The sequence below is a fragment of the Haliaeetus leucocephalus genome, unplaced genomic scaffold (genome assembly GCF_000737465.1).
Source record: "Haliaeetus leucocephalus isolate CR32 unplaced genomic scaffold, Haliaeetus_leucocephalus-4.0 Scaffold162, whole genome shotgun sequence".
NCBI lineage: Eukaryota > Metazoa > Chordata > Aves > Accipitriformes > Accipitridae > Haliaeetus > Haliaeetus leucocephalus.
This window is the reverse complement of record NW_010972598.1, coordinates 13,527,043-13,538,752: the sequence shown is the minus strand read 5'-3', so window position 1 is coordinate 13,538,752 and position 11,710 is coordinate 13,527,043. Positions and strand designations below refer to the sequence as shown.

At 45.5% G+C, this 11,710-nt stretch overlaps 1 protein-coding gene across 2 annotated transcripts in view; it reads right to left on the bottom strand.

Moving 5' to 3' along the window:
* DPYSL2 (dihydropyrimidinase-like 2) overlaps positions 1-10,984 on the bottom strand; it is a 52,384-nt gene extending 41,400 nt beyond the window's left edge. Inside the window, exons 1-2 of one of the 2 annotated variants that reach the window (XM_010562836.1) lie at positions 10,895-10,984; positions 10,171-10,537 (exon numbers count right to left, since the gene is read on the bottom strand). In XM_010562836.1, coding sequence (XP_010561138.1) covers positions 10,171-10,521 — 351 coding nt within the window. In that variant the 5' untranslated portion in view covers positions 10,522-10,537; positions 10,895-10,984. Of the gene's footprint in view, positions 1-10,170; positions 10,541-10,894 lie in introns of both variants that reach the window. The other variant, XM_010562835.1, reaches the window with a different exon arrangement.
* Between the last annotated feature and the right edge of the window lie 726 nt (positions 10,985-11,710).

The window sequence follows — 11,710 nt, the reverse complement described above, 5'->3', positions numbered from 1 at the left end:
CGCCCCGCGGCGGGGCCAAGCTGCTGCCAACGGACCGGTTAGCGGAGCTGCCGCGCCTTGCTCGGGGGGGGGGGGAGGGGAAACGGGCGGCCGCCCCCGCCCCGCAGCGGGCCCAGCACCTGCGGTGCGGTAGCCGCGGATGGGGGATGCTCCGAAACGACGCCCACCCACCACCACCCCGGCGGGGGGGGGCTGCGGACACCCTCGTTCTACCCCCACGGGTGGAGAGGAGGGCTGCCCGGGGAGCCGGTGGGGCTGGCAAAGGCGCTGCCGTCCATCTTCTTTGTCCCACCCCGCCCTTCTTGGCGCTACCGGAGCAGAAAGCTGTTGGGAAGCATTTGCAAATTGTAGGGGGAAAAAAAGGAAGGGTTGAAGCTACTCCCGGCCCTCTGATTTCCCAGCATGTCTGCCGTGCTTTCTAAATACCTTCTCCCGCAGAAAATACAGCCCAGATTCCAGTCCCCCCCTCCCGTGGTCACTAACCTGAAGCTTTAGTGGCAGGGAAACGTGGGATTGGAGCTATGCACACAGGCATGGTCGTCCTCTCCAGTCATTCTGGCCTTTCCTTACTATTCCAGTGTTGCCAACTCCCGCGTTCAATGTTTCAGTCACACTTGGAGTCTTAAATTTCTCACTCCCTGAACTCCATAAGCTGGTACTTCAAGGAAAGAAACGCATTAAATGGCATAAATATTCCCTCGTTATTTACGGTGCGCTTGCCCCAGTGCAATGGAGATGGGATTCATGGCCAGAGTGTGGGATAACCATTCTAAATACATCTGTTTACACCAGTTCCTCTTACATCAATTGCTTTGGGGGAAGGTACAAGACACCTTTTGGAGAACTCATAAATAGCACAAATCCACTTCTGCTTGGAGGTTATAACAGACAATGACCGACAAAGACTTACCTTCTTCCCTCACCATGAGTGAATTTCACGTCACATAAAGCAAACTGCAAGCTTCTCCTATCACAAAACCTTTACGTACCCAAGTAGTTCCGTGACACACACTGTATGCAGCCCATAAGAAATTAAAACCTTCAGTATCTCACTGCAGTAAATTATAAAGGCAACATCTGTTCAAACAGATGACTACCAGGACCTTTTATGTACGTTAGTTCACAGGAAGCTATAAAGAAAAGAGTAGAAGAGCTTTTCCTATGTATAGGTAAGGCATCAGGCAACATTTAAGTAGCTAATGTACCAATCAGTTAATATCCAATTAGTAGCAAATGAAAAAGTGGCTCATTATGACAGCAGCAAAATGATTAATTTGTTAGCCTGTAGGGTTTTATTTCAATTTAATGATTAGAATAGACAATACTAAATGAGTTATCCTGCCCCTCCTGATCTGTGCTGAAAGAAGTTTTAAAACCTCAGCATATTTTTGCTCAGAACATGGAAGAAAGCATTTACATCAGATTTCTAAATTTAGACAATGCAACTGTTCCTTTTTTCCCTTTAATGCTAGCTTTCCTCCTCAATTTTCTATCTGAATGGTTTCTTGCCTCTGCGTGCCAGGTAAAAGAGTGTCTTCAGCTATCAAAGAGGAAGCAAACGCTGCCTAAGGGTTTGAGAGAGAGCATCAAGGCGCTTGGGCAGCTGACCTGAGATGTGGTAAGACCAGCTACCATTTCAAGATCCTGCCCTGGCAGCAGCGACACGATTAGAGAGGAACCGCCACCACGATGGGTGCAGGAAACCGTACATCTCCAGCGCTGACTCGCCTCCCCGACCTTGGGCAGGTCATTTCTCCACATTACGCTAAAAGTTGTGGAACAGCAGTACTGGTAGAAGAAACAGAAGCACCTTTAAGGGGATGATGCCATCAGCACGCTGATGTTTCTCAAGCTATTCTCATCTGCTCAAAGGCAGCTATATAAAAGACTTTTTTTAAAAGGCAATCCTTACTGCACATGGGCCTAATTCAGAACGGCAGTTCTTGAACTTTGAATACATTCCATAACTTGAATCCAGTAGTGACTAGGTTCAGAAAGTAATAACGAATCTTCAGGTGACACTTAGCTTTTCCTTCCCATCACCATGTTGCAAGAACCTAAGTAGTACAGAATAAAATAAATGAAGAGATTAAAGGGCTGAAAAACACGGTTGTTCAATATTCAACATCTACACAGCACCAAATCTTTAAAAACTTCCGTATGATTTAGCATGTACCCAAAGGACCAGAACTGAGCTCCCAAGTGTATCTTCTAGCTCCATTATACCAATTGCCAATATGGCCCAATTTTCTTTCCTTCTAGCGATGAGCTAAAAGGTTGTCAAAATAAATAATTTAAAAATTATTAATGTAGTTGCAAACTGGCTTAGTTAGCCTTGCTAAACAAAGGCAAGGAACGTGAGGGGAGGCGATCAGGAGGGAAGGAGAAGAGCTATTGAGGCTAAAGGACAATGTCAGGATGAGAAAAGTGGGAAACAGAGCAAGAAAATACCACGATGTACACCTGCATTATATTTTTTTTACAAAAGCTGGTTCATTCCTCTGGTAAAGCTATAGTTTGTGTCTAAATTCCCCCTGTGAGTTAAATGAAGAAAGATAACTACTTTTGAAATGTCAGGGGCAGGAGACAGGTCCTAGGTTAAAAGAGGAGAGTTGAACCCGCTTCTTAAATCCTTGCAGGTTTGTATCCAGTCCAGCTGTCATACAGCGGTGCCGTTACCTGCCAAGGTATTGCGGGAAGTGGTGGGATTTCTAGATAAAGTTGATGCGCTTTGCCTTCCATAGGTCTGTTAATGCACACGGCAGGCTGAGCAGGCTAAAATTAGAAGGTGCTACAGAGAACGAGCACTGCCAAATCCTCCTTGCCAAACATTAACGAAGGAAAAGTGATGAAGGATGGCTGGCCAGCCCAACCCAGCTCCCTGACTGCAGCCACTATGACAGGACCAGCGAGGCTGATGCAGCCAAGTCACATCAGCGGTAGAAGAAGAGCAAAAGAACGTAAATATCTTCCATTACGCTACATCAGCATTTCTGAGGGCCCTGACAACATTCTCCAAGTGGCAGAACAGGGGAAGAAATGCAGAAAACAGAGCATTATGCCCACATTTGCACTGCCAGCCTCTACCCCAGCCACATACAGAGCTGTGCTCTGCACTGGCTGAGCGTCTCTGGCTCGTCCTTGGGCTCAGGGTAGTTGGGGGGTATATCGGCCAGTGGATGCACTGAGATCGCCGTCAGCCATTTCTGCACAGATAATCAGCTGGTGTAGGACATCTTCTGCAGGCTCTCTGCAGCAGGAACGCATTTCGTGTTAAAGGAACATCTATGTCTAAATTTGTCTTCTGGAAAGGTCTAGAGGGAAAATGGCACAAGAATATGAGAATCTCTGTACAGTGATAATCTATGCTAAAATAAATCATCACAGGCATCAGTGGATATCAATTTACATCAGCTCTGAATCTTAACTTTACAGATTCTGTGGACTACCATAATGCACTTTGCAAGGAATTTTATTCCCACTGTGGAGTTACTGTATGGTTGGGAAAAAACTATTAAAAGAGTCTCTTTCTCTGTGGAATTTTAGTGTAGTTGCAACAAACCCCACAGAATTTCTGCAACACCCCATTGCTTTTACTCCTACTGAATTCTTAAAGGTTTACCCACAAGGACATTTTGCTAAGAAATTATAAAACCTGCAAGTTTTAAAATGTAATCAAAAGAGGGATCAGAGATGGATTTAAAGCGTTCCTGGAAGTATCTGAAATTCTAGCACTACAGCATCAACAAGCTCTAGATTTCCCTTTAGGCTTGTTAGATGCTAGTAAATCCCACTCCCTATTGGGGAATCACCCCCTGCCAAAGTCAGTGAGACTCCTGTGATCGCGATCAGAGGCAGAAGGACTGGGCGAAAAGAGCTTTCATGAGTTCACCCATCAGGCCCTAATTTTCAGTCGTAATTCTGCCCATGCCAATTGCTGCATCAGCTCCGAGTCTCAATGACCTGAAAGGAGTTTTCCATGGATCCAGCAACCCCCTGCATCTTGTGAAGTGCTGAGAGGATTAAATACAGGCTGATATATGGCAGAAGTACATCTGTCCTTCCCAAAAGACAGTGAAAGGACTGTCCATTATTGATCACTATAAATTAAATTACAGAGGGAAATTATACTTGCCAATGTGCATCTTTCGTTTGTTTCATTATCTTACAGGAGAAAATTAAAGTTAAGTGTCATGACATGGAAATAACCGTAGAGGTCAAATGTGCTACTATGAGGTAAAAATCATATAACTTCTCACAGAAACAGCCTAATCTTTTTTGAATACAGACTACCTTAGATTATGAGGGGGAGATTCACTTTCTAACCGCACAAACCGGTCGATAAAAATGTGCATTTGATCTGCAAATTAAAATTAACCTTCCAATTGATTTTGTTTCCTTTAAAATCCCAGGAAACCTTGAGAAGGTTCAGAAATAACCTTCTAAGAAGACTGTTACCGTTATAGTGTGTTTCTTAGAGGAAATGTCCTGAGCATTTCAGATGCACTACAGACTTAATTGTCCTTAAACAAGCCCGAGCCGCTGCTCCACAGTTAATTTACTATCGCGTCATGTTATTGGGAAAGAGACAGCCCTCTTCCGAGGTTCTAGACAGGGATCGCTCTGTCATGGGTAGTACAATATAAAGCAAAAATGTGCTTTCCTCTCTGAACAGCTTACTGCCTACACTCACGCTGTGACCTTCGCTATAGTTAAATCCAGCATTTCTGGAACAAATGCATGGGACATTTGGGCATCCTTGTCATTGCTCCTCCATTTCACCCAGTGGAGAGAGTTTAGCACCTTCAGGCCCAAGGGAACCATGAGTAGGGTCTAAGAAACGACTATTTTCACAATGATTTGCATTGTTTCTTAACATTATAATCCCTTCTCCTTCCCCAAAAACCTACGGGGCAAAGCATCAGGCTTTCAGCAATTGCTGTCATTGCTTGTGTCAGCCAGCTTTGCCTACCTCTGATGTACAGGACAATCATTACCCCAGACAACGAGAAAATGAAATTCTGATCTTTCTCTTCCCACCCTGGGATTCATTCCAGATCTCTGGGAGGTGACCAAAGAACAGGACATTACGCTTCTGTGTGAATCTTACAGTAAAGAGGTTTGAGTTTTGGTACATTGCCTGCAGCGCTGCTCCCAGATGCTGTCCCTTTATTAGGGTAAGAGAGTTCAGGCAGAACACACACATCAACTTCACACGAGCTTTGCTGCCTACATCATTTCCCAACTCTATAACACCACCACGGAAGATAGACTCCGATTTAATGTGCCATAAGACAAGCGATACAGGGAGCTAGACATGGTCTTGCAGGTAAAAGATTTCCGGCACACTTAAACAACTGCTCAGCACCTACTAAAAACAGATGGCTCATGTCAAATGATGGCCACAGCACTGGCATAAGGGTGGCATGGAAAGCTGCCAGTCTCATTGTGCCAGATACTGCATCTATTCCCCCGAGACAAAGCCTGCGTTGCAAGGTGCTGCTGAAAGACCAGACCTCTGAATCGTCTCAGCTCTAAACTGAGTGGGGAGATCTGGCCCCAGGTGTTCAAAGTTCTCCCTCCAGTCTTTAGCCCAAATGATAAGTTGGCAGTGCATCAAAGCCCCTTGCTCATTTCTGCATGGGAGAGTGTGGTATTGGTAAATTCCTGACATAACACTAACAGACCACTCCACAAGACACCCATTGGATGTATGGCACGTTCCAGTTATGCAGATTGATGGCTTTGAGAGGGATCTAAGAAGTTAAGAGGAATTTGCCATTTGTGCTCATAATTGCTAGTTTCTCTATGGGGGGGGGGTGTTCAGTAGTCAGACAAACCATTATGATCCATTGGAAGAACATGCAAGTCATCCTCCTGTATGATTATTTTTCAAGCAATGATTGTCAAAATAAGGCTAGAAAAATTGCAGGCATTGTAACGAATTAAACTCAGAACTGCAATTCCAGCTGTCTGGAACAACTTCTTTGTTTTACACAACAGTTCCATTAATGTTCCAGAGTCTATGATTATTTGAGCTCTCAACAACGTCCTGTTAATTATTTCTTTCCAGGAACGAACCACCATGATCCTGAGAGCTTTGAGGTTTTAGCAAAAAGTCCAGTCATGTCAAAAGCTTCATGACACTGCATTTTGCAAGTGATTCCTCTCCTGTCAATTCTAAAATAAAAATATTTTCCTAGTCTATGTTTATTCATTATTGTTACTTATCGTATTACAATAGGACATAGCTTTGTTGGTTTAGACCAGTAGTTTACACCCAGTGCTCTGCACTTCCTAAAGGTCCACAAACTGTTTCTAAGGGATGCAAAAAAGGTATGAAAAGGTGACTGTTTGCTGCGCAGGGGAACCACCTGAATCACTGGAGTAAGGACAAGATGGCAATGGAACTTTAGCTAGCAACTGAAGGCGAGATCTGGGACCCCAGGGCTTGTAGCTGTGTTGAAATGTCTTAGCACCTACTCAGGCTCTCTGTGCAAACTAGATTAAACCAAGCCCCAGGCTTGCTGATCCCTCTTGCAAGCAAACTTTGCTTTCCCCTATAGATGCCCCCTAAAAGACTGTCTCTGTCCCAAAGAATCTCAACAGATGAGCAAAACAGAAGGAAAACCAATTATACACATGGGAAACCTGGTAAATGCACACAGAGAAATGACCCAGGTCAAGCAAGCAATGGCCAATGCTTTTCAAAGTCCAGATGAATGCCTGCGTCTCAAGACTGGTCATCTAAGGAACGGAGGGCTAATGCCCTGGAAAGCCATTTTATCAGTCCCCCTGCTCTGAGACAAGGTAGCTTGCAGCTCCTGCACTGACTACTACAAAGCAATGCTATGAGTAAGTTCCACAGGTCCCTGCCCTGATGCTATCTGAATACCCAATCCCACTGTAGGAAGTGGGCTTGCAGGTGCACAGCAATTCATGAAAGCCAAGCCAAGCGTTTATTGTCTCATTCAAGAAATGACGGGTTTGAACATGACATTCTTGTTAGACTGCAGCAATGGCCCAGCTGAGGTCAGGGCCTCAAAGCACTAAGCAATGCTCAGGCATTGAACAAGTAGCTCCAGGACCAGGCACTAACAGTCTAAACAGGGAAGATGACAAAGTTTAAGATGGGAAATAGAAGCACAGTTAATTCTCCAAGGCCTGACAGCTGGGAAGTAACAGACCTTGCCTCAGATCTGCTGAGTTGCAGACCTGTTGAATAGGTCACACTGCCTCCAGAGGCCTAACTGTAAAGAGCTGCTTAAACCAAGACAGAGAGCCTTGCTCGTGCCTCCAGAGAGGATCTTAACCTTGAATTATGAGGCAGCATGGCCCAGAGGCAATAAAGCGAGACCATGATAGATGCCTATAGAATACCCTAGACAGGATAGACACAAAGAGATTTGATTATCCTTATCTTTGCCTGCAGAACAATATATTGCAATTTAATGTGGAATAATTACATTCCTTTTTTTATCCTCTGGACAGTTAAGAACTGAGAAAAATAAAGAATAGCTTGTCCATCTTGCTTTGTTAATTATTTTCGTGGTGATTAATACAAGATCTTTCTATACAGTGACAGAAAGGATGACTGGTTTTGGATCCAGTCACTGGCTAAAATACTTCCACCTATCTCCATTGCCTCCAGTTGTTAGGCGCCCATTCCCATCAGCTCACAATATGGTCCTTTGGTTGCTGAAAGAGAGCACGGACCATCCTCTATGTTGGTTGTTATGTGTATTGATAAAAATTGCAACTACTATCAGCCTCAAGCTAAAGAAAAAGAAGCAGTAAGATTTCTAGCCTATTGTGAAATAATTCATGCAAGTTATAAATTCAAGATCCTATAAATTAGCATACTGTTCCTTTCCACTATAATTTAGATTCCTATCACACAGAAATAGTGTATAGTCTATCCAGGGAGAACCTATTTCAGATGTGTTATTAAATGCTTAAGTCAGAGGTTTGAAAATAATGGGCCAAATTCAGTTGCAAAACTTCAGAAGCCTTTTAACTCCTACCTGAAATGATTTTAATGCGCTGTTTCCTTTAACGCCACTTCCGGCAACATTATTTTTCTTTACCTTTTTTTTTTTTTTTTTTTAATATGTTGAGCTTTGATTATCATCATAAACACATTTCTATTAACTACACAGAAGTAAGGCCAGTTTTACCTGCTGAGGATGTAACCATTGATTCAAGCTACAGTTGCAGTCAGCTGGAAAACCATCAAAGCTAAAACACTCCTGCAATAAAGTGCCAATCCATAGCGAGACATTTATAATAAGACTGCACTTACCCGAATGCTCACAACTCCTCACAACACAATCCATTGGCATCAGTGTTATGTAAAGCTAATGAGAAACAACTCCAGTGTTGCACTATCCCATTATTTCATGGCCTCAGTTAACATTTATACGACAATCTTTAAAAATAGAACCAAAAAACCACACTTTTTTAAAAATGTCATTAATATTCTGTGTGGACTGCTGATTTTTCACCACATTGTACTTAAAGTTTTTTATTATGTTAATCACAAAATAACTGAGCTTTTCAGAATTAATGTATCACCTGTTTATACTTATGTCCTGCAGGACATTGCCACGTCAAATTGTCGGAAATGAGTCCTGAAAGTGTCCTGAATTGCACAAAACCTTTGACTCCCCAAGATGAAAAGGTGTATGCCTTTTATTCTTGAGACGCACCTTGGTTAGTCCAACAAGACTAATTAATCATGGAAAGTTGCTCAATTAGTAGGCATTTCAATATGGTCAAATCAAACCATAGGCATTTGTAGTGGCAAACTTTTGTTTGGGTTTGGCAAATCAGGTTTGAAGTGGTGTGGAGCATATCCCACTCCTAATTAAAGGTCGGTGCGTAGTGCTTCTGAATATCAAGGCCTACCTTTGTGATCTCACTGTAAATGGCAGTTGTTCACGCATGTAAATACAGCTGGATGGAGCCCTTAGGTTACTGTAGTAGGAAGAAGCAGAGTAGGGTCTGATTTGAGGAGGATGAGTCCCCAGTAATACTCCTAGTAATATTTCCCGTTTCTGAAAGCAGGAGAAAGTGGCGAACAAGCCCATATTATAAATTCAGGGCAGACTTCTGCCCTGTATATGCAGTCCATACCACTATTAAAAATCAGGAGGCACATCCTAGAAACAGTTCCCAGAAGAAAGCACTGCTCTGTAAACCCACTGGTGGACTACTCACAGAAACTCTTTCCCAGTATGCTAGGAGTTTATCGGTTTGCTGGTCAGCGCTTCATTCATTTCCACTCTTCCAGCCTATGCATAGGAGCCAGCATTGTCAGAGGAACAGACAGAGTATTTCGTGGCTCAGATCTGAATAAAGCTTGCTTAAATCTATTTATCGAGGAAAGCAAACGTGCATGGTCAGCTAGACCTATGGGTTGAATGGGTTTTGCCTCAGGAAGAGGATAGGCTTTATTACACCGTGACACATAGAGAGAGCGAGAAAATAGCTTCAGGAGTCTTAAAAGACTGGGAGGAGTTCAGCGGGTTTCTAAGAGAACGCCACATTCCTGTGAAAGTCCCAGATCTTCCTGAGGCAAAAATTCCCACTGTAGCCAGAGGCCTTGATCAAAATTGGTATTGAAATACAGCTCCCAGGGGTCACTCTGGAGTCTGTCCTCCCCTGGGAGGAGGGGATAGGAGTTTCCCCTGGAAGAAGCCTGCAGGGATTTAATCCCTGTAGGTGGAGGCTCATTGATGCTCTTTTGCTAACAATTGCATTTCTGTTCCCGTGAGCTGCGTTCACTAGCTGGGTGGGGCATTTTGCTACCATTGTGCTGGGGGAAATCGCCCAAGAAACAAAAAAGTCAGTCTCTATCACCAAATAGGAAGGCAGGGCAGGGAAAGGGAGGATGTTTGTGGGTGCGGGGGCTCCTTTCTTCTTCTGCCCTCTTCCCTGCGCACATACACACACACCTGCAGAGAGCACACGAATAACGTTAGACGTCTGTCTGGCAAGAAGGCTCTAGGAGAGATGCTGCTTCTTAGAGGAAGACATTGACTGCCACATACACGCAAGTGATATAAAAGCAAGAAACTGCAGGGTGGAAAGGATACCTCCCTTCTGCAGCCTATCACATGTTCGAGTTGCATCTCTCACACGCACACACACATACATATATGTACCCACCTTATCATTTAGGTTCTGCAGCGCCTCCTTCCCAGTGGCACTCTTGATCTCCACCTTTCTCCCGAAATCAACAGATGGTTCCCCTCCCTTCCCGCTCTGCCTGGAATAGACGGATTGAGCATCCGGACCCAGGTGGGCAACGTCCTTCTGCTTTGCCACGACTTTGTTAGATCCGCGGCCCACCGAGAGGGAGTCGAAGTCGATGGTCTTGTTCTCCAGGGAGCCTTCCACCGGGCAGAACATGCCACAGAATTTTTGCCGAGGCTTGGGACTGCCCGAGCCCAGGTTTTTGAAGAAGGCTGGCACTTCTTCTTCCTCACCCTGCCGGCCAGACTGCTTCCTCTCAGCCATGGCTTGTGTGGTCTCTCTGCTAAGGGAAAATAATAACAGCGGTAACCAGGAGGATCCTTCACACACACACGCACACACACGAAAGGAGAGGGGGGAGAAAAAGAAAAAAGAAAAAAAAAAAAAAGAGAGAGATCGCTCTGGGTCCTAGAGATACGGCAACATCAATTGCAAAGGGCTGTGCCTGGCAGATCCCCTGCCCCCATCGGTACAATATAGCCTGTGGCTCGCTCTGTTTTCTTTGATGCAGTGCAAAGTTGAGGGAAGATTGGGGCAGATCCTGCTGCAATCAAGGGAGGAGGTTTCAAGTTCCCAGCATCCAGATGGGGAGGGAGGGAAAAGGAGAGAGAGAAGGAAAAAAAAAAAAAATCCTCACTCTGCAGCAGAAACTGAGGACTGATCCGGAAGTGATGCGACTGGTGAATTGGCAAATGGACTCGATCAGGTTGGAGCAACAGCCCCCATCACACACACCCTTTCCCCCCCCTCCCCTTCCCCAGCGTGCTGCTATCGCTACAAGTTGTACAGAGGCTGACGGGGACTGAGCACCCCCCTCACCTCCGGCTGCTCTGGAGGCGTGTTCCCAAGGCAGAGGAGAAAGGATCTCTTCCTTCCTCCCACCACCCTTTCCCCTTCCTCCCCTAGCCCCGCAATGGTGGAGTCAGGGAGTGCTCCGGGAATCCTATTGTTCCTCACTTTTCTCAAAGCAGCGGAGCCGGAGGGCGGGGAGCAGATGAGATCGCGGTTGGGTTAGTGGGGCTAGGGGGAGGCAAAATGCTGACTCATCTTTCTGGGTTTTGGGGCATCGCTGGTGCCGTGACTCGGGTTAGACCCTCTTCAGGGGGGAAAAGGGTCGATTGATGGCACTGGAGAGAGAATGAGAAAGAGAGACAGACGGGAGAGGGGTGTGGGAACCGAGGGAGAGAGGAGAACGAGCCGTTAACCGGGACTTACCTCCAGGAGCCGAAATTAGTGACCTTGCAAGTCAATTAAGCCTCTGCAATGCCAGCAGCCCCCAGTCCCTCCCTGCGGGGGATCAGGCGAGGCAGCCAAAGGCGGCTCCGGCTGAATACAGGTTTCTAGAGGAGGAGACAGAGCAGCAGCAGCAGCCCCTTGCCTCCCCGCTCTTACCCATGCCGACAGCCTCCCTGCGCTGGGAGACGGAGGCAAAGGAGGTGGCCGGCCCTGCCGC